At 51.0% G+C, this 22,336-nt stretch overlaps 1 protein-coding gene across 1 annotated transcript in view; it reads right to left on the minus strand.

The window, feature by feature from the left end:
* Positions 1-293: 293 nt before the first annotated feature.
* Positions 294-22,336, minus strand: part of VSTM2L (V-set and transmembrane domain containing 2 like) — an 80,317-nt gene continuing 58,274 nt past the window's right edge. The window contains exons 2-4 of the mRNA XM_056844484.1: positions 21,027-21,196; positions 12,608-12,658; positions 294-638 (exon numbers count right to left, since the gene is read on the minus strand). Coding sequence (XP_056700462.1) covers positions 294-638; positions 12,608-12,658; positions 21,027-21,196 — 566 coding nt within the window. The remainder of the gene's footprint in view (positions 639-12,607; positions 12,659-21,026; positions 21,197-22,336) is intronic.

The following is a 22,336-nucleotide window of genomic DNA, read 5'->3' on the forward strand; positions in this document are numbered from 1 at the left end:
TCATGGTCCGTTCAGGGGAAGACTGGCCATTAAAATAAAAGGAACATTTAAAAAGACGTATCTACACGGCCGGCTGGAGAGGAGGGCACGGTTGGGATTCATGCGGACGTCGCTGCTTCTAGTTGGCGGCCCTCGTTTTACCGGGATCGGGCTGCAACCAGGCCCCAAAGGGCTGTGGCCCTTCCAACCGTGTGGGGCGGGCGTGTGGGTGAGTGGATGCCTGTGAGGGGGGAGCGGACGAGGGAGAAGCCCCCTCGGGCCGTTGAGCAGCACGGCTCGGGATGCCAGCCAGTCTAGAGGGAGCAGGCAGCGTCGTCCACCGACCGTTTCTTCAGCTCCTTGCCCGGCTTGTGGTGGGGGTGCTGGTGGTGGGGGTGGGCGCCGCTCAGTTTGCTGTGGTCGGAGAGCTGACCCCCCAGCCCTTGGGTATCCTGCAGGTGCCTGGCAGGGGAGGGGTGGCGGTGGGGCTCGCCGATTTCTTCCAGCGGCTCTACCCGCAGGTACGCCTTCACCTTGTGGTGCCGGGCCTTGCTGTCACTGAAGTCGATGACCCGGCACTCGTAGGTCCCTTCGTCCGTCGTCTTGATCCGGGACAGCCGCAGCTTGTGGGAGATGTTGCTGCCGACCACTTTCACGACCTGCAGGGAACAAGGGGAGAGTCGGGCACGGAAGATTTCACTCGGACAGTCATACTCGCTCGGGTTGCCAGCTTCCAGGTGGGAGGTTTTGGGGGCGGAGCCTGAGGAGGGTGGGGTTTGGGGAGGGGAGGGGCTTCAATGCCGTAGTCCAATGGTCAAAGCGGCCCTTTTCTCCAGGGAAACTGATCTCTATTGGCTGGAGATCAGCTGTAATAGCAGGAGGTCTCCAGCTAGTACCTGGAGGTTGAACCAGCACTATGGCCAAAAACAAACTTATCAAAATGAAATCTATTCCTACTATTATACACTATTTGACTATTACATAATGTTTACAAGTCAACCCTTCCACAAAAACACATTTTGTATGCTACCCACATGCAATGCCTTTCCACTGTCCAGTCACTAATATCTGATCCGCTAAAATCACAAAAGTCCAATCCACCGCGAGAAAAGGATGCCAGTATTTCCTTTTCTCTTGAATTCTCCCTTCATCAATCGCCTTTGGAAGAATTGGACCCGCTCTTGGAAAAGCTGGACTCAAACAAGAAGCTCTTCTTCAGTTCCTTATTCAACGATTCTTTTCACATTGTGCACAGTATCATTTGAAAGGCATTGCATGTGGATAGCATACAAAATGTGTTTTTGTGGAAGTGTTGACTTGTAAATATTATGTAATAGTGTATAATAGTAGGAATAGATTTCATTTTGATAAGTTTGCTTTTTGGGCATAGTCTGTTTTTTTTTGCATAAAGTACCTGGAGGTTGGCAACCCTAGTTGCCAGGTTTGTGACGTGCAACACCTCACATCAGCCACTCCCTACACATCCAGAACTGGAACAGATGTATGGATAGGGTTGCCAAATTCCAAGTGGTGACTGGAGATGTCCTGGGCTTTCAACTGATCTCCAGGCAACAGAAGTCAGTTCACCTGAAGAAAATGGCCCATTTGGAAGGTGGACTCTGTTGCATTATATCCCATTAAAGTCCCTCCCCTCCCCAAACCCCGCCGTCCTCAGGCTCCAACCCTAAAACCTCCAGGTATTTCCCAACGTGTCCAGAGGAGGGCAACAAAGATGGTGAGAGGTCTGGAGACCAAGTCCTATGAGGAAAGGTTGAAGGAGCTGGGTATGTTTAGCCTGAAGAGGAGAAGACTGAGAGTGGATATGATAACCATCTTCAAGTACTCGAAGGGCTGTCATATAGAGGAGGGTGCTGCGTTTTTTTCTGTTGCCCCAGAAGGTCGGACCAGAACCAATGGGTTGAAATTAAAAGAGTTTCCGTCTAGACATTTGGAAGAATTTTCTAACAGTTAGAGCGGTTCTTCAGTGGAACAGGCTTCCTCGGGAAGTGGTGGGCTCTTATTTCCCTGGAGGTTTTTAAGCAGAGGCTAGATGGCCATCTGTCAGCAAGGCTGATTCTATGACCTCAGGCAGATCATGAAAGGGAGGGCATCTTGGCCGTCTTCTGGGCATGTAGTAGGGGTCACGGGGTGTGGGGGGGAGGTAGTTGTGAATTTCCTGCATTGTGCAGGGGGTTGGACTAGATGACCCTGGTGGTCCCTTCCAACTCCATGATTCTATGATTCTAACCCTGTGTTGGCCACCCTATGCATGGATAAGTGTGTTGAGGGTTGTGGCTCCTCCTCATGTGCTTCAGCTCTGTCTTACTATGAGTCTGTTTTCCCTCTCTGTGAGACTGCTCAATTCTCCTTAAGAGGTGAGACATTTCTCATTGCCTGTTTTGTGCCTGTCTGGACCCGTCGTTCTCTAAAACTGTCATGCAGATCCACCCAGAAATGCACGACATGGTGACTTACAGACACAGTTATGGCCTCTCTCCACCTTGAAAAAATAGCTCTGCCCTCAAGAAAGTTAGCTCAGGATGCATCCTTCTCCCTTCTCCGTTCCCTCTTAATGAATGGTTTTGGACCCTGCCGACACCATTAAGGGGCCCTTCAACACACAGGTCCCTCAATCAGGAGAAGATTAAATCCCGGGCCTTCTCCAACCCAATGTTTTCCAAGATCAATGCAGAATCACATGAGCTAATTAGCTTTCCTACCAAATTGATTCGCTCTCAGTATTTATCACCTAATGAAATTTAAGACTTACTCACTAGCGGAGCAGCGGCTGCTCTTATTGGGCCGGGTCAATAAATCAGCTTTATTACCCTACCCTGAGGCCTCTGGCTCTGCTCCCTATAATCACACTGGATGTTAAAGGCCGTTTTTCTCCCTGCCTCCGCCACCTTCGTTAGCTGGAGGTTTTATAGTGTTTAGGTAATGGTTGGGGTCACACGCAAAACTGCCCCCTTTCTAGAGAGCTGAGTGAAAGTAGGAAAGATGGCAGTGGAGGATGGGAGCACTGGGCAGATTTACGAGAGCCCCATTTGGAAACGGCCCTTGCCGCAGTCTTAGCTGTCAAGAAGAGATGGAGCAGTCGAGAGAGAGCTAACCCGCCACTGTCAGGAATGGATAGGGTTGCCAGCTCCGGGTTGGGAAATAGCTGTACGGTTGCCAGGTCCCTCTTCGCCACCAGTAGGAGGTTTTTGGTGCGAAGCCTGAGGAGGGCGGGGCTTGGGGAGGGGAGGGACTTCAGTGCCGTAGAGTCCAATTGCCAAAACAGCCATTTTCTCCAGGTGAACTGATCTCTATCGGCTGGAGATCAGTTGTCATAGCAGGCCATCTCCAGCTACTACCTGGAGGTTGGCAAGCCTACTCAAAGGGCAGTCAGCTGTTCTGCTTCAGTGACACAGAAGATCGTTGGGCCTAGAAGACCCCGACCAGAGGCGGCGTCACTTATTTTTGGTACTGAGGTTAAGAAAACTACTACTCCACGGCCACCAAACATGTCAGTACAGGGATCCAAACCCACAAGAAACTAAAAACATGAGAACAGCTCTGCTGGATCCAGGGCCCACAAGCCCCCACCAGGGGTAGGGGATCCCTCACCCCCAGCCATGGTCCCCTTCCACCAATCAGCTGGCTGGCAGGTGGACTGACCGGCAGCAGGGGGAAGGCTGGGGGGGGGGGGGTGTTGCAGCAAGGCCATTGGTCATGTGACGACATTACTTCTGGCGCGCTCCATAAATGATATCATTGCGTCACCGGCGACATGTGGCGCGCTGGTATTTTGGCAAAATCTCTATGGCATTTGCTCAAATACCAGTTTTAATCAGGACTGACATTTGTCAGTTAACATGCAAGATGAGGGATTCAAAAAACCAAAAGTGACAGGTGGACGCAGGTGATCCCTTGAAGGACAGTCTGGCTAAGAAGGTCAGGCTGCATCCTCCTCATTCTAATTGGACTCTGGGTGGTTCTGCCTTTCCAGAAAATGTTTTTCTCCCACCAGACTCTCAAGGAAAGGCAAAGACAACTCGGGAAAGTGCTCGGCCAAAGTCCAGGAGGGCAGTGGAGAGGCAGGACAGCAGCTGGAATCCCTGCCTACCCAGGGAAATAGGATTCTCACTTGCTCGGACTCTGGCTTTCATGAGACCTCAGGCGGTGCGCCCCCCTCCATGCACCCACCGTGCCCCCTTTCGCCATTTCTTAGCTGGTTCACTGAACAGGAAAGAATCTGATCCTCCTGTTAACTTCATCACAGGAGAACAAGAAGTCACTTAGAGAAATTAACAGCCGGGAAATTCAGGACCAATAAAAGGAAATGCTACTTTGCTCGTCTCTCTGCACAGACTGCGGGATCCTCTGAGCCAGGGGATTATAAAAGGGCTGGATAACTTTATGGCCCTTAATAACGTTTTGAAGTTATTCAGGCTGGGAGAAAAAGCAGAATGATGTTTCATGCTCCATCACAGGGGTCAGAAAGGAATATTCTTGTTATCTTTGAAGCAGTGCTCGGTTTCAAGGGGGAGGGGGAATGGGAAGGCAAGTGGGGTGTGTGGCAGAGACGTTTGTGTCCTTTTGTGGTGACCGCCCTTCCCTGTGAGGAGTGAAGGCTGAGCATGCACATGGGCAACAGCCGTTCCATGCCCAACAAATCTGCGATTCTGAGACTTGGCTCCAGGGCATCCTAGAATCACTCAATGAACCAAAGGCACCTTCCAAACAACAATATTCCTCCTTGTTGGGGGGAAGAGGGCTGCTGCCAGGGCAAGGTTTAATATTTGGATTAACCTGAGATTTCCAAGAACCTTCGAATTTTGGGATCTCTCATTTCTGGGATGAGGGGAAGGGCACTCATGTCAGAGACGTAATTTTAGTACTGGTTGGAGGGTCTGCCAGCACCACTACAGAGATGTATGTTTGAGGGTCAAACTACATGTTATGGTGGCCGCAGTTCCAGCTAGGGTTTCCAGGTCCCACTTCACCACCGGCGGGAGGTTTTGGGGGCAAAGCCCGAGGAGAGCAGGGTTTGGGGAGGGGAGGGACTTCAATGCCATAGAGTCCAGTTGCCAAAGCGGCCACTTTTGGGGGCAAAGCCCGAGGAGAGCAGGGTTTGGGGAGGGGAGGGACTTCAATGCCATAGAGTCCAGTTGCCAAAGCGGCCACTTTTGGGGGCAAAGCCCGAGGAGAGCAGGGTTTGGGGAGGGGAGGGACTTCAATGCCATAGAGTCCAGTTGCCAAAGCGGCCACTTTTGGGGGCAAAGCCCGAGGAGAGCAGGGTTTGGGGAGGGGAGGGACTTCAATGCCATAGAGTCCAGTTGCCAAAGCGGCCACTTTCTCCAGGGGAAAGCGGCCACTTTCTCTCTATCGGCTGGAGATCAGTTTAGCAGGAGATCTCCAACTAGTACCTGGCAGTTGGCAACCCCAGTTCCAACCCCCTCACCCGTGGCTGCTTCAGAGCTTGAAAAGGTGCATGGGGTGTGTGGGGTGTGGGGGGAAAGAATGATGGGTCACGATGCAGTGAACCTCTTACAGCCTTTTTTAGATGGCTAAATTTTCTTCTAAAATGGTGTCGGAAGCCACGGGTTGGACCTGTAGTTGCCATTAGGTGTTGTTTGGATCGGAGCGAGAAGGGCTGCTAGATGGGATGGAGCCAGGCCTGTTTTTCTGAACCTGAGAACAAAGCTACGCTTCCCTCTTTTTCTTTGCCTTCTGAGCGCCTTTAAGTGGTGGAGGGGTCTCCCAGATGGATCGTATATCCTTTTGAAATGGAAGGATCGTTCAGAAGCTGGCTTAACCCAATCCCTCGTGCGTCCCTCTCTCGGTACTTCTTCGGTTCTTTTTACAGCTTCGGGTTCTCTTTAGAGTGACAAGATCCGTGTTCCCGAGTCCCACTTAAACTGTATTGAGCTCAGAAATGGGTCTTAGGGGACACCAACAGCTTTTCATGGCAATTGGCACGAAAGTTAATTTCACCCTCGGAAAGAATTCATGGGCTCCTGATCACTGTGGAGGTGCTGGGCCTGCCGCGTCTTTCTCTGGAGGCCATTAAAGGCCACGTGGAGCCGGAACTGAGCTCTTCTTTTCCAAAACGGGAGTGTTGCTGATTATGTGGGGGAAATGAGGCCGCACCGGTAGGCAGGATGGAGAAGAAGAACCAGGTGCAAGGTAGTGAGCTTATGTATCATTTCTAGATCCATACTCGTTTCGCATACGGCTTTGTCAGGGGATCTTCAAGGTGGGAGCTGAGTAGGGTTGCCAACCTCCAGGTACTGGCCAATGCAAAGATTGTTAATAACAGCCAGCGTTGGTCCCTGAAGAAGGCGTCAATCGCCGAAACAGAAAGATCACCGGGCTTTTGTTGAGAACAACTGTACTACTGAATTACTACTCTCAAGAAGCATATCCGTGGAAGAAAGGGAAGTTGGCACCCCCTTTCATGGACTTACCTATACTGTTATTTTTTTTTGTAACAAGGCATAGTCCTCTCTTCGGCGTTACTTTTAAGGCAATAATTAACAACACATGGTTTTGCCTACACACTATCAGTGGTGGATATGTTATTAAATACCACTTCTATATAATCATTGTGTCTAGCTTCGTGAAGTGCTGTTTCTAGTTTGCTGAACCTCCAGGTACTAGCTGGAGATCTCCTGCTATTACAACTGATCTCCAGCCAATAGAGATCAGTTCCCCTGGAGAAAATGGCCGCTTTGGCCATTGGACTCTATGGCATTGAAGTCCCTCCCCTCCCCAAGCCCCGCCCTCCTCAGGCTTCACCCCCAAAACCTCCGCCAGTGGCGAAGAGGGACCTGACAACTGTAGAGCTGAGAAATCTCTACAGAAGATCTCCTGAGGAAGCCGTATGTGAAATGTGTGGGGATCTAGAAGGGTTAAACTCCTACCTTCTTGTCTTTCCTGATTATGTGGGGCACAAAAGCCAGCCTCTAGACACATGCAGGTCCCATTTGGCAGGTACCCCTATGGAGACCCCCCATGCTTCTTTAAACTCCACTCTTTTTTGTTTTTAAAAAAGGCTGGTTAAATGTTGAGTGGAGCATTTTTTAGAAGAAAGGCTATTGACTGGAGCGTTTTCTCTTGAGCAGGCCTCTCGGCATCTCCAGCACTGCCTCCCCCCCCCCCCAATTTTATTTGAAGCAGAAGCATTGAGTAAGTCTTGAGGAGGGGTGGGGGTTTCCTTGAGTAATGCCGCTGAGGAAGACAGGAACAGGAGAAAACTAGCGTCATTTGACCATTTTTATCAGTAGCTCCATTTTTGCTCATTTGGACCCCATTAAGATAAAGAGATTTGTCACAGTAGAAGGCGCATTTTCCGAGACAGCTGGATCCTGCTTGAGGGCTCTTGCTCTTGCACATTTCACCTTCTTTGCAAATGGGATTGTGCAGAACTTCCCACAAGGCTGCCAAGGGCCGTAGCTCAGTGGAAGAGCATCTGCTTAGCATGCAGAAGGTGCGTGTGCAGTGGACCTGTAGCATGCAGAAGGTTCCTGGAGATTTTTTTTTGGGGGGGGGCGGATCCTGAGGAGGGCAGGATTTGGAGAGGGGAGGGACTTCAATGCCATAGAGTCCAATTGCCAAAGCGGCCCTTTTCTCCAGGTGAACTGATCTCTGTCACCTGGGATCAGTTGTAATAGCGGGAGATCTCCAGCCACTACCTGGAGGCTGGCAACCCTTGCTGGCCAACTGCTCTGTTCTTGTGGCAGGAGTGATTGTGGGAGTTCCTGGGGCTAGGGTTGCCAACCTCCAGGTTGCCAATCTCCAGCCTATAGAGATCAGTTCACCTGGAGAAAATGGCCACCTTGGCAATTGGACTCTATGGCATCAAAGTCCCTCCCCTCCCCAAACCCCTTCCTCCTCAGGCTCCGCCCAAAAAAAACCTCCCACCGGTGGTGAAGAAGGACCTGGCAACCATAGGGAGATCCTTACAAATGCATACTCTAGGGATGCTATCTCTGGCTTGGGAAATTCCTGGAAATTTGGGGGTGATACCTGAGGAGGGCAGAGTCTGGGGAAGACCGGGGGCTCAGTGGTGATGGGAACCCTCCCAAGCTCCATTGTCTAGAGGGGAACTGATCTCTGTAGACAGGAGATCAGTTACAATTCCAGGAGTACTCCAGGGCCCAGCTGGAGGTTGGTAACCATATCTCTCGCCCACTGGGGGACTCTACACCTGGTGAGCTTTATTAGAATGACACTATGTCAGAGGCATGGCAATTAGAATAAGTGCTTTTTAAATATTATTCTATTTTTATCACAGGCGAAACCTTCTGCCATAATGAGCCAGAAGATAATTGAGAAAGCGACGCCCCCCCATCCCCCATTGGAGAGGAACAGCTTGGGCACAGGAGACAGGCAGGCCAAGGAAAGGGGGGGTGGGGGGGGAGAAGAGCCGTGGGAGTCCAAGAACATCCATTTTATTTAAGTAATTAGTGCGGCTCCTCATTCCGTTCACGAGAGCCTAAATGGGTTTGGAATTCTAATCCGCCGGGCAAATTAGATTATCGCCTCCTTAGTGGAAAGTTGCTCTTTAGATGCTGGGCAAAATCAAAGAAGATATTTCCTGGGCTGACAGGCGTGTCCTTGGCACAGCCGCCCTGGATGACAGAGGACGGGAGGCATTCCTTGAGTAGGGTTGCCAACCTCCAGGTACTAGCTGGAGATCTCCTGCTAATACAACTGATCTCCAGCTGATAGAGATCAGTTCCCCCGGAGAAAATGGCCGCTTTGGCAATTGGACTCTATGGCATTGAAGTCCCTCCTCTCCCCAAACCCCACCCTCCTCAGGCTCCACCCCAAAAACCTCCCACCGGTGGCGAAGAGGGACCTGGCAACCCTAGGAAGAGGGGAGACTGCTGCCAGGGGAGGAAGGCAACCAACCAAATAAAAGCCAGAAGGAAATGCCAGAAATGCTTGGGTTTCCTGGGAACAAAATAGGGTTGCCAATTGCCAGGGGAGGCCTATAGATCTGGAATTATAACTTATCTCCAGAATAGAGATTAGTTCCCCTGGAGAAAACAGCTACTTTGAAAGGTGGCGTCTATGGTATTATACCCTGCTGAGGTCTCTTGCCTGCCCAAACCCTGCCCTCCCCAGGATCCACCCCAAGTAGGGTTGCCAGCTCCAGGTTGGGAAATACCTGGAGATTTTTGAGGCAGAGCCTGAGGAAGGTGGGGTTTTGGGAGGGGAGAGGCTTCAATGCCATAAAGTCCAATTGCCAAAGCGGCCATTTTCTCCAGGTCACCTGCAGATCAGTTGTAATAGTGGGAGATCTCCAGCTACTACCTGGAGGTTGGCAACCCTAACCCCAAAACTTCCAGGAATTTGCCAACCCGGACCTGGCAACCCTTGAAAGAGACTTCAGGCAGGAGGGCGAGCAGCTCAGTCCAGCAAATGCTGGTTTGCTGAGCCCAGGGCCCTCCTGAAGAGAGTTTTACGGAGGGTCTCCTGACCTCCAACAGGCCCATCTGTCAGCATAACTGGAAGTCAAAGGAAAGGCAGAAATCCTTGGCCCAAGTGATTTATTTCTCGCCCTGTCCTTGTGCTGGCAAAGGGCTTGGCTGCAATTTATCAGAGGGTTGCAGGCGGTAAAAAACAGCCATGGATCCAGCAGGCCCCCGGTGCTACCCTCTAGGACATTTAACCACCACAGCAGCTGACTGCGTCCCTGCCTTTATAAATGTAGACTTGTTAAGCTGGAAGCAAAACCGCAACGGGAGCTGCAGCCCACGTGAGAAGTTTCCGTTTCCAGCTCTTGTTGCAGAAAGAAACGAAATGAGCAATGGGAGGTGGGGCAGCTTCCACTCAATCCAATAAAAAGGCCACCTTGGCACACTTCTGGAGCAATGCCCTCTGAGATGCCCTCCAGCAACCCCAGTTTGCCCTCCAAATAGGGTTGCCAGGTCCCTCTTCGCTACCGGTGAGAGTTTTTGGGGTGGAGCCTGTGGAGGGCGGGGTTTGTGAGGGAAGAGATTTCACTGCCATAGAGTCCAATTGCCAAAGTGGCCAATTTCTTCAGGGGAACTGATCTCTATTGGCTGGAGATCTGTTGTAATAGCAGGAGATCTCCAGCTAGTACCTGGAGGTTGGCAACCCTGCCTCCAAATGACCAACAGACCAAGCCTGAAGAGCTGCAGCTTGAAAGGAATGAACATGCCTTATACTTAGGGTTGGCAACCTCCAGGTACTAGCTGGAGATTGCCTGCCTGGTGCTTTTAACTGGAGATGCCGGGGATTGAACCTGAGTCCTGCTAGATCTACCCCAGCTCTGTCACATACCTCTGGGTCCCTTCCCTCCTGGTAGCCCACACATGGCGCTGATGCTGAAGTTACAAAGAGCTTTGGGATAGCCCAGACTAGCCCAATCTCACCGGATTTCGGAAGCTAAGCTGGGCTGGCCCTGGTTAGCAATTGGATGGGAGACTACCAAGGAAGTCCAGGGTCGCTACTCAGAGACAGGCAGTGGCAAACCATCTCTGTTCATCTGCCATGTCCCGGATTGCCCAGGCTAGCCTGATCTCACCAGATTTTGGAAGCTAAGCAGGGCCGGCCCTGGCTAGTATTTGGATGAGAGACCATCAAGGAAGTCCAGGGTCACAACGCAGAGGCAGGCAATAGCAAACCACCCCTGTTCTTCTCTTTCCTTGCAAACTTTGAGGCGTTGCCATAAGCCAGCCACAACTTGACGGCACTTTCCACCCACTATGGGGCAGCCAAACTATTGTTCTGTCACTTCTGATTGACGGCAAAGAGAGATGTTTCCCATCCCCAGGGTTTGGAGATGCCAAATCTCATCCATTTCGTTCACTTCACCCAGGTATGAGAACATTCAAGACAGACAAAATCGTCATTCAAAGCGTACTTAATTAGATTGTGGACTTCTCTGTCATGGGTTGTAGTGATGGCCGCTAGTTTGAAGGGCCGTCTTCTCCCAGATGTTCCTGCCTGGGAATTAAGATCACAGGGAGAGGGCCCCTCTTGACTGTCCCATCAATCAAAGAAGCTAGTTTGGTGGCTACATGAGAGAGGGCCTTTTCAGCGGCAGCCCCACGATTCTGGAACAACCTCCCCGGGGAGGTGTACCTGGCCTCCTCACTGTTGATCTTTAGGAGGCAGCTGAAGTTGGTTTTATTTAGGATGGCATTTGATTAAAGCAGTCCTAAATTGTGTTTTTAAATCTTGGTTTTATGTATTTTTATGTACTCTATTTTATGCCTTTTATTTATATTGTAAACCGCTTTGAGGAAGAAAGGTGGCTAATAAATGTTTGAAATCAATAAATAAATAGTCTAGAGGGCTTTAAAAGCGGAGCAGACTAATTAATAGGGGAGAGGTCTACCAGAGGCTGTTAACCATGGTGACTGAAGAGAACCTCCATGTTCAGAGGCAGTGTATCCTAAACGCCAGTTGGGTTCTGTGCCCCTGCCTGTGGGTCTTTCAAGGAAGATGGCACTGCTGAGGTCCCTCCCCTCCCCAAACCCACTGTCCTCAGTTTGAGGAAGAGCATCCTGATGGCGAGGTGCGATTGACACTGGAAGAGTCTCCCTGGCTAGGTGGTTGCTTCTTGGTCACTGGAGTGTTTTTAAGTATTGATGGAATACCTACTTGTTGGGGATGGTATAGCTGCAGTTCCTGGGTTGGCAGGGGGTTGGACCAGATGACCCTGGGGGTCCCTTCCAAACTCTCAGTAAAAAAGTAAATAAAAGTAGGGCTGCATGGGGCCTAGGGCTTCCAACCTCCAGGTGGGGCCTGGAGCTCTCCCAGAATTACAATTGATCTCCAGACAACAGATATCAGTTCCCCTGGAGAAAATGGTTTCAGAGGGTGAGCCATGTTGGTCTGCAGTAGAACAGCTAGATCTGAGTCCAGGAGCACCTTAGAGACCAGCAAGATTTCTGGGGTATAAACTTTCGAGAGTTAAAGCTCCCTTCGTCAGATATTTTGGAGGAGGGACTCTACGGCATTATACCTCACCAGGGTTCCTTCCTTCCCCAAACCCCAACTTCCCCAGGCTCCACCACCAAATCTTCAGGAATTACCATACCCAGAATTGGCAAACTGAGGCCTAGGGTTGCCAGCTCTGGGTTGGAAAATACCTGGAGATTTTGGAGGTGGAGACTGAGGAGGCTGGTTTCTGGAGGGGAGGGACTTCAGTGGGGTATAATGCCATAGAGTCCACCTTCCAAAGTGGCCTGGAGATAAGTTGTAATCCCAGGAAATCTCCAGCTACCACTTGGAGGTTCGGTACACAAACGTTAGCGTGCTGTACAGTTGATTTGGCAACCCTACCTAGGTCACCCACGCAGCTTGTCTGGGTCCCAGGCAATTGACCCGTCTTTGCTGCCCTGTCCACTCCTGGGTCTGACTCAGAAGAAGGCCCTCCAAGGGCTCATAGCCCCCCCCCTGAAAAGTACAAGCACCAGTTTCCTTGACGCAATTGTCAGTCCGTGAAAGTCGGCTCAGAGGTTCTAGCTCCGAACTTCCCAAGCGCCCCACCTGGCACTTTTCCTCTCGTCGGGTTTGCGACACTCCCAACCACAGCAGAAGAAAGGTGCAGCTGTGCCCTTGATTTAAAATCTTCCCAAGAAGTCATTACAGAAAAACTCACGCTTATTTTCGTCGCGTCCTTCCCTGCTTCTTCCTGTGGAGATGCTTTTAGCTGTCGGGAATGGAGGGGAAGAGGAGGGAGAGGAGAGAGAGGAAAGAACCCATTAGTTCAGCTTGGAGAAAAAGGGAAGGGGGCGAGAAACCCCATCAAACTAATTCACACCTTGGCCTTTAATGCAGTCTTCAAAGGCAGACACTGAGCTGGGAGGGAAAGAGGGATTTATGGGGAGGGAGGGAAGAGATTTAGGGAGGCAAGAGCTTCGAGCTATGAAAACAACGGCAGGGAAGGACGTGGGGGAGAGACGACAAAAATGGTTTAAGGGAGAGAGAAATGGTTCCTACACACTCGCAGAGTCCAATTTCTTGTACTAACACTTAGCCTATGAATAGCAGATTTCAAGCCTTTTAAGAGCTTCGCATACCACTCGAACGATCCTCCCAAGGCGGGCTAACAAAAGCCATGGAGGGCCCTAAAGACAATCGCCCTGGTGAGATGTGGCCAGAAGATGCTCCCTATTTCAGCCACGATGCCTCCAGGGCTGCTGCGCCTGCTTTTTCTACCTAGATTCAAACAGGGTGGTATCGCTTTGCTCTGCTCTGGTTAGACCTCACCTATATTGTGTTCAGTTTTGGGCCCCACAATTTAAGAAAGATGTAGACAAGCTGGAACGTGTCCAGAGGAGGGCAACTAAGATGGTGAGGGGTCTGGAGACCAAGTCCTATGAGGAAAGGTTGAAGGAGCTGGGTATGTTTAGCCTGGAGAGGAGAAGGCTGAGAAGGGATATGATAACCATCTTCAAGTACTTGAAGGGCTGTCACATAGAGGAGGTTGACGAGTTGTTTTCTGTTGCTCCAGAAGGTCTGACCAGAACCAATGGGTTGAAAATTAAATCAAAAGAGTTTCCATCTAGACATTAGGAAGAATTTTCTAACAGTTCGAGCGGTTGGGAGGTGGTGAACTCTCCTTCCCTGGAGGTTTTTAATAAGAGGTTAGATGGCCATCTGTCAGCAATGCTGATTCTATGACCTTAGGCAGATCATGAGAGGGAAGGCATCCTGGCCATCTTCTGGGCATGGAGTAAAGGTCACTGGGGGCATGGGGTGGGGAGGTAGTTGTGAATTTCCTGCATTGTGTAGGGGGTTGGACTAGATGACCCTGGTGGTCCCTTCCAACTCTATGATTCTATTATTCTAGGGCTGGATCTATAGGGGAGGTAGGGGGAGCAGCTGCCCCAGGTGGCAGGCAGAGAGGGGGCGGCAGAACTGCTGCAGTGCAACATTTAAGTTTTCAGAATTTGTGTTTCCTTATTTTAAAAACTTGCAAATAAAAAGTTAGCATGTCAGAGCAAGGTTCTAGCCCTACCCACTAGATGAGGTGCATGCTTTCTACTTGTGGGGTGTTTTTATTATAGGCATCCCTGACTGGCAGGCTGTATATAATATATGGGGGGCGTGCCATTTTGTACTTTTGCCCCCCTTCAAAAAAATACAGATCCGGCCCTGGATTCAAGTCCAGTAACACCTTAGAGGGCAGCAGGAAAAGAGGAAGACCCAACAAGAGATGGATTGATTCAATAAAGGAAGCCACAGCCCTCAATTTGCAAGAGCTGAGCAAGGCTGTCAAAAATAGGACATTTTGGAGGACTTTCATTCATAGGGTCGCCAGGAGTCAGAAATGATTTGACAGCACTTAACACACACAACACCTTAGAGACCAACCATATTTTTGGGGTATGAACTTTTGAGAGTCAAAGCTTTCTTTATCAGATATGAAGGGATCTGACGAAGGAGCTTCGACTCTCCCAAATCTTATTGGTCTCTAAGGTGCTCTTGGACTTAAATCCAGCTGTTCTAATGCAGACAAACACAGCTGCCTTCTGGAACTACTTTTTCCACCGCAACCCTGGAAGGTGAATGAGGACAACTGGTCCTCTCCTCCTTCCTCCAGGAGAACCTTGGCTGGGCCAGCTTCCTTGGGAAGAGAAAGTGCTCCCAGAAGGTTTGGGTGTCCTCGTGAAAGGGTGCTTCCCTAGGGAGAGGGTGAAGCAGGACAGGAGGCAGCTGCAGGCAACAGCTAGTCCACTCAGGGCTGCATCCAGAACTCAAAGAAGCAGAGTCAGCCCAAAAGCAAACTTGTAGGGTGATCTTGGGCCAGTCACTCTCCCTCAGCTTAGCCTACCTTGCAGGGCTGCGATGTGGATAAAGGCGAACCATGAAAGCCGCTCTGTGGCCCTTGGAAGGAGTGGAGGATAAAAATACACTACATTAGGGGAAAACACACCCACCCCCCACAACATCCCAAACGACAAGTCTTTCACTTTGCATCAGTGCTGTTCATTCCGGATGGCAGAGGCATAAGCGGTCTCCAGAGGTGACCTTTGTGCTTCAGGTTATGAAAGCCAAACCTGCAGCTGGGAACTCCTCCCCACCAAGCTCAAGTTGTGGGGAGAAGGCAAGACACTGATGCATTTCATCCAACCACTTGGATCTTGCACATTTCTAAAGGTTTTTGTATAGAAGGCTTTCCTGGTGGATCGTGCCCCCAGCCTTGGTCAGGTGATGCTCCCCCTAGTCTTCTGCTTAAGCTTGGCAGGGAGGCTGATTCTGTCTCCACGCAGTCCCCTTGTCCCCGACCTCCTTGGGCATTTGTGCATGAGGGGGGGGGACATGTGCCACTAGGGAGTATGTGCTCCAATTCCTATGCGCTGGGGGAGCCAGCGTGGTGCCGTGGTTAAGAGTGGTGGTTTGGAGCAGTGGACTCTGATCTGGAGAACTGGGTTTGATTCCCCTCTCCTCCACATGAGCAGCATAGGCTAATCTGGTGAACTGGATTTGTTTCCCCACTTCTATACACAAAGCCAGCTGGGTGACCTTGGGCAAGTCACAGCTCTGTTAGAGCTCTCTCAGCCCCACCTACCTCACAAGGTGCCTGTTGCGGGGAGGGGAAGGTGATTGTAAGCTGGTTTGAGTCTCCCTCAAGTGGTAGAGAAAGTCGGCATATAAAAACCAACTCTTCTTCTTCTTCACATCATGAGCGGATGGCTGGGCTTTGATATAAATCACACTCTTTGGGCCTAGTGATGCTGACAGATCTTCTTCCAATATTACAGCCGCACAAGAATGTCTGGCAGACGTCTCGGGTGGGGCAGGCACATGCAAGGGACAGGGCAGGAGGGCCAGAGACCCCTCCCTTACAAGAGCAGGTAGTGCATTGCCCGGCTGTGCCATTAATGTCCCTCTTTTCCAGAAGGAGGCATTCCAAGCAAGAACAAGAGCAACATGCCCCACAGCAGAAGCCCCTAAAAGGACGTGATTACTGGCTATTGCTTGTTCCTTTTCTCTTAAGGCACGGTGTTAGCTCTCTTGTTTAATGTTTACTTTAAAATCAATAAATGCATTAATAAAAACAAACGTATGAGGTTAGAAAAAATTCTCTTTTAAAAAACACATGTGCAAGTGCTGCCTTGGGATGCTCTCCGATGTCCCCCTGGGCTTCCCCAGGTGGAGGCACTGAGGCTGGGAAATGTGGGGAGAGGGAGCTAACCCCATGGCCCTCATCTCCCATAAACCTACATGCAGAATGCCCAGCTGGCAGCACGGGGCTGCCATTTAGGGCCCACGCCATGCCAAGAAAAGCCAAATACACTATGCACAGCAAAATGTGCATACATGTGCTTCTTTTGCACAAGTAGATCCCAAACTGAAAGTGTGCCCTAGATAACAGCCAGCTCTGCTCACCAGACCCAGTTCTGATCCAAAGATGTCCATCCTCACTGAGATAGAATCATAGAATAGAATCATAGAGTTGGAAGGGCTCACCAGGGTCATCTAGTCCAACCCCCTGCACAATGTAGGAAATTCACAACTACCTCCCCCAAAGCCGCCAGTGACCCCTACTCCATGCCCAGAAGATGACCAAGGTGCCCTCCCTCTCATCTAGCCATACATGTTCAGGTTCTTCCCCAAAGCCCTTGTGAGAAGAGATACTGTAACTGGGAGAAGGGCGGGTGACAGAGGGAATGTGCCACACCGTGAAGGCTCGATAGAAAGCTGAACTTTTCTGAGTGCCAGATCCTGGGCACAATATCCTGTTCCATGCTTGCATGCAGTGGCTACTAAAACCACTAAACTGAGGTTATCGTATTTTGGTCACATTATGAGAAGACAAGAGTCACTGGAAAAGACAGTCATGCTAGGAAATGTTGAGGGCAGCAGGAAAAGAGGAAGACCCAATAAAAGATGGATTGACTCAGTAAAGGCGGCCATGGCCCTCAATTTGCAAGATCTAAGCAAGGCTGTCAAAGATAGGGCATTTGGAGGACATTGATTCATAGGGTCGCCATGAGTCAGAAGCGACTTGACAGCTTTTAACACACACATGCAGTGGCAATGGTAGTCAACGCCAGTCTGCTTACAGGCTTAAAGAAGCTAATTCATTAGTCAGACGGTGATTCTCTGCACTTGAATAATCACCATGGCTAGACGAGGGAAGTTTGAGTTCAGTAGCACCTTAGAGACCAACACACGTTTTGGGGTGGAAGCTTTTGAGAGTCAAATCTGTCAGATACAAGTAGGAAGGGAACTGACAAAGGAAGCTTTGACTCTTAAAAGTGCACACAATCTAAAAAAAACCTTGGTCTCTGAGGTGCTACTGGACTCGAATCTAGTTGTTCTACTGCCGGCCAACATGGCTCACCTCTGAAACAGACTTCAAGATCGTTTCAGAGGGAAGCCAGGCTGGTTTGTCCTGGAACAGCTAGATTTGACTCCAGGAGCACCTTAGAGACCAAGAAGGTTGTCAGGACATGGGCTTTCAAGAGCCAAAGCTCCCTTCATCAGATACGAGTTCGAATGGAGAGCCAGCGTGGTGTAGTGGTTAAGAGTGGTGGTTTGGAGCGGTGGACTCTGATCTGGAGAACCGGGTTTGATTCCCCACTCCTCTACATGAGTGGTGGAGGCTAATCTGGTGAACTGGATTTGTTCCCCCACTCCTACACATGAAGCCAGTTGGGTGACCTTGGGCTAGTTACAGCTCTCTCAGCCCCACCTACCTCTCAGGGTGCCTGTTGTGGGGAGGGGAAGGGAAGGTGATTGTAAGCCGGTTTGAGACTCCCTTATGTGGTAGAGAAAGTTGGCATATAAAAACCAACTCCTCCTCCTCCTCCTCCTCCTCCTCCTTCTTCTTCCTCCTGCATCCTTACATCCCCATCTGAAAGTGGGAGGGGTGTTGCAAAGGAGAGACTCAGGATGCAGAGGTACACTGCAAAATGTAATCATCTCCTGCCCTGAAAATCTTGTTGCTGTCCAAGGTGCTGCTGGACTTGAATCTAGCTTTTCCACTGCAGACCAGGACGGGTACCCTTCTGAAACATGGGTAGGAGCCTTCGTCATCTAACAAGCAAGGGAAAGTTTATCCCTTCCCTTTTGGCTATTCAACGCCAACATTGTTCTGTGCCCCAGTTCTCAGAATGCGTTCTTCTTGCTGCCTGCAATTCTCATCTTCTTGAGGCAGTTTTTAACCACGAAGCATGCATAACTCTCTCCTTCACAGCCTGCTTCCGTGCATCTGGCGATGGGGGCTGAACCCTCGGAACGCTTCTGCCAGAGTCAAAGCAATTCGTTATCCTAGTTTCATATTCCTTCTCCGCAGGGAGCTGTGGTTCTGAGAAAAGGCCCGGGGAGCTCCAGCAGAGAACTCCCAGCACCCTCACAACACGGCAGTTGCCAGATTCTTTGGGGGAAGCTTCAGCACAGAAACTGGTATAAAGAGAGATAAAGGTTTGTCGCACATATCTGCTCTCAGCAATGCAGCATCTGTGTAAATTGGTACCCATTGGCCCCCTCTCTTTCAGGGAGGGGCTGTGGCTCAGTGGAAGAAGACCCCAGGTTCCACCCACGGCATCTCCAGTTCAGAGGACCAAGTGGTGGGCAGTGTGAGAGACCTCTCCCCAGGAACATGGAGAACAGCTGTCAGTCTGAGCAGACAGTACTGACCGTGATGGACCAGTGGTCTGACTCAGTAGATGGCAGCTTCATGTGCAGCCATGTGCGATGTGATGAGGTGGACACCTTGGCTTCTGTGCCCTGCTTATGGGCATTCCAGGACCCTCGGTTGGGCCACTGCGTGAAACAAGATGCAAGATTGGAGGGGCCGTGGGTCTCAGGTCCACTTGCAGGTTTTGGAGGGCCCTGGGCAGAAAGTGCCCAGGGCCCCCTCCCCTCCTCTCCCCACCACCAGGCTCCTACACTGGTATCTTCCTTCCAGCCTACTCCATGTCCTTTATCTGGAACACATTAACACCTGAAGCTGCCTTATACTGAATCAGACCCCTGGTCCAGGAAAGTCAGTATTGTCTACTCAGACTGGCAGCGGTTCTCCAGGGACTCAGGCAGGGGTCTTTCACATCACCTTCCTGCCTAGTCCCTTTAGCTGGAGATGCCAGGGATTGAACCTGGGACCTTCTGCATGCCAAGCAGAGGCTCTACCACTGAGCCACGGCCCCTCCCTTATGTTCTTATGTTCCTTCACAAGGTGTCTGTTGTGGGGACAGGAATGGAAGGTGATTATGGGCCGATTTGAGACTCCTTAAATGAAGAGAAAATTGGGGTATAAAACCAACTCCTCCTCCTCCTCCCCCCTGGAGCCCACCAAGTATTTTTCAGAAAGTGAATGAGGTTCCTGTCCAGCATGGCTTCTGATTGGCCACTGGAGATCTGATTGGCTGTGCAGATTAAAATAACCATTGTTTTGGCAGCAGCTGCCTCCACAATGTTAGCTTTATTCTTTATTTCATTCATCTTTCCCAGTGTATTTTTTAAAAAAAACACTCCTCTTGTCACCTGCGCTTGGACTTCCTCTGTGTTGGGGGAGGGGACTCTGCCACCCATGGTGGTCATTTTGCAGTAGCGCCCACCACCCTGTGCCAGGATTCCAAAGGTGCCCAGAGACGCAAAAAGGTTGGGGTCCCTTGCTGTAAACCTTTGCATACATGCAGTACAAACAGAAGAGGCTAGATGGCCATCTGTCAGCAATGCTGATTCTATGACCTTTGGCAGATCATGAGAGAGAGAGAGAGAGAGAGAGAGAGAGAGAGAGAGAGAGAGAGAGAGAGAGAGAGAGAGAGAGAGAGAGAGAGAGAGAGAGAGAGAGAGAGAGAGAGAGAGAGAGAGAGAGAGAGAGAGCATCTTGGCCACCTTCTGGGCATGGAGTAAGGGTTTGGAAACTCCTGGAGATTTGGGGATGCAGCCTGTGAGGGACAGGGACCTCAGTGGGGTACAATGCCATAGATTCCACCCTCCAAAGCAGCCATTTTCTCCAGGGGAACTGACCACTGTAGTCTGGAGGTGAGCTGCAATTCTGGGGGATCTCCAGGTCCCACCTGGAGGCTGGCATCCCTACCTGGCAGGCAAGCAGGCAAGTGGGGGGGGGAAGCTGCCCCACACAGGGTGGGAAGGAAAGCTAGGCGGACACTGTGTCCTCCCCCCACCCTTAGCTGAGAAACCTCTCATGCTTTCCCAAGGGAGGCCAAAGCATCCTCTCCGTGTGCAGAGACTGCAGACTTGCACAGATCAGCTGCTGCAGGATTCTCCCATCAGGCCTCGGTGCCAATCCTCCCCTGGGGCTTCTGACCTAGATGAGCTCTCCCCCTGACCCAGAGCCGCAGTTCTCAGCTCTTCCTGGCATGGATTCAGACCTGAGCTCCATGCAGCAGAAGCCCAAGAAGACTCCCTGACAGAGGGCTGTAGTGGAAAGGGGTCGGGGGGAGATATATTTGTTGTATGCCGGTGGTTTCATCCCCCACACGCATGGTCTGCAAGGAAATGACACCAGATCACGGCTTTTTAAAAATAATTCTACAAATATGGATTTTTTAATGAACATTATTTCAGAAGGTGTAGCCGTGTTGGTCTGCAGCAGAAGAGAAGATTCAAGTCCAGTGGCCCCTTTGTTCTTAGGAGAAAGACCCATTGGGCCTTTCCAAGAATGAAGGCTGCGGGGCGGAGGGAATGCCCTCCCCTGCTCCTGGACTTTTGCCCATGGTTCGAAGTGCCAAAATCTGCCCATGAAGTCTTCTTATAGCATGCCTGTAGGGTTGCCAACCTCCAGGTAGGGCCTGGCAATGTCCTGGAATTGTTCGCTGCCTTGGCGGCCCTTGTAAGGGCAGAAAGTAGGGTTGCCAGGTCCCTCTTTGCCACTGGTGGGAGGTTTTTGGGGTGGAGCCTGAGGAGGGTGGGGTTTGGGGAGGGGACTTCAATGCCATAGAGTCCAATTGCCAAAGTGGACATTTTCTCCATGGGAACTGATCTCTATTGGGTGGAGATCAGTGGTAACAGCATGAGATCTCCAGCCACCACCTGGAGGTTGGCAACCCTAGGGAGGTGTTGGTGTGGAAGGCAGGGGAGACGGGCAGGTACAGTACCTCATTTGAAGCCCAGTTCTGCTTGTCTGTCCAGTCTCTGTGAGTCCGCACGTACCACCACTGGATTTCGAGGGAGTAGGAAGGGGAGCCGCTGCCCCGGAAGGAACACGCCATCTCCACGTCCTCGCCCACCCGGGCAGTCATGTCATGGGGGGTCTCTGTGAAAAATGCTGTGAGAAAGACAAAGAGTCACCAGGCAGCCAACGGGGGGAGTCTGCAGCTCTCCCCTTGGCAGCTGCAAATCCTTGCCCCCCACCCAAATGCGTGTCCTTGAAAGGTTGCCTGGTTCTCAAACAGCCCCATGCACCTGTGTCTCTATGGTAGCAGACATGAGCAGGTAATAATGTCTATCACCATCCCATAGGGTTGCCAACTCTGGGTTGGGAAAGAACTTGAGATTTTGGGGGTGGAGCCAGGGGATAGCAGGGTTTGGCAAGGGGACGGACTTCAGCGGGGTATAATTAGGGTTGCCTGCTGTTACAACTGATCTCCATAGGGTTGCCAGGTCCCTCTTCACAACTGGCGGGAGGTTTTTTGGGTGGAGCCGGAGGAGGGCGGGGTTTGGGAGGGGAGGGACTTCAATGCCATAGAGTCCAATTGCCAAAGCGGCCATTTTCTCCAGGGGAACTGATCTCTGTCGGCTGGAGATCACTTGTAATAGTGGGTGATCTCCAGCTAGTACCTGGTGGTTGGCAACCCTAGATCTCCAGCCAATAGAGATCAGTTCACCAGGAGAAAATGGCCATTTTGGCAATTGGACTCTATGGCATTGAAGTCCCTCTCCTCCCAAACCCCGACCTCCTCCGGCTCTGCCCCAAAAACCTCCCACTGGTGGCGAAGAGGGACCTGGCAACCATAGGTATAATGCCATAGAGTCCACCCTCTGAAGCAGCCAATTTTTTCAGGGGAACAGATATCTGTGGTCTCGAGACCATTTAAAAGTCTGGGAGATCTCCAGGCCCCATCTGAAGGCTGACAACCCTAGGTGGAGCCAGGGGACGGCCCTCAATGGGGCATCATCCCATAGAGCCCACCTTCCAAAGCAGCCATCCTCCCCAGAGGACCTGATCTCTGTTGTTTGGAGATCAGTTGTAATTCCAGGAGATCTCCAGGCCCTACCTGGAGGTTGGCAACCCTATAGGCATGCTATAAGAAGACTTCATGGGCAGATTTTGGCACTTTGAGCCATGGGCAAAAGCCCAGGAGTGGGGGAGGGCATTCCCCCCCACCCCACAACCCTCATTCTTGGAAAGGCCCAGTGGAGCTTTCTCCTAAGAACAAAGAGCAACTTAGTCTTCAGTGTATGACCA

The sequence above is a fragment of the Euleptes europaea genome, chromosome 2, assembly GCF_029931775.1.
Source record: "Euleptes europaea isolate rEulEur1 chromosome 2, rEulEur1.hap1, whole genome shotgun sequence".
In the NCBI taxonomy this organism is placed as follows: Eukaryota; Metazoa; Chordata; class Lepidosauria; order Squamata; family Sphaerodactylidae; genus Euleptes; species Euleptes europaea.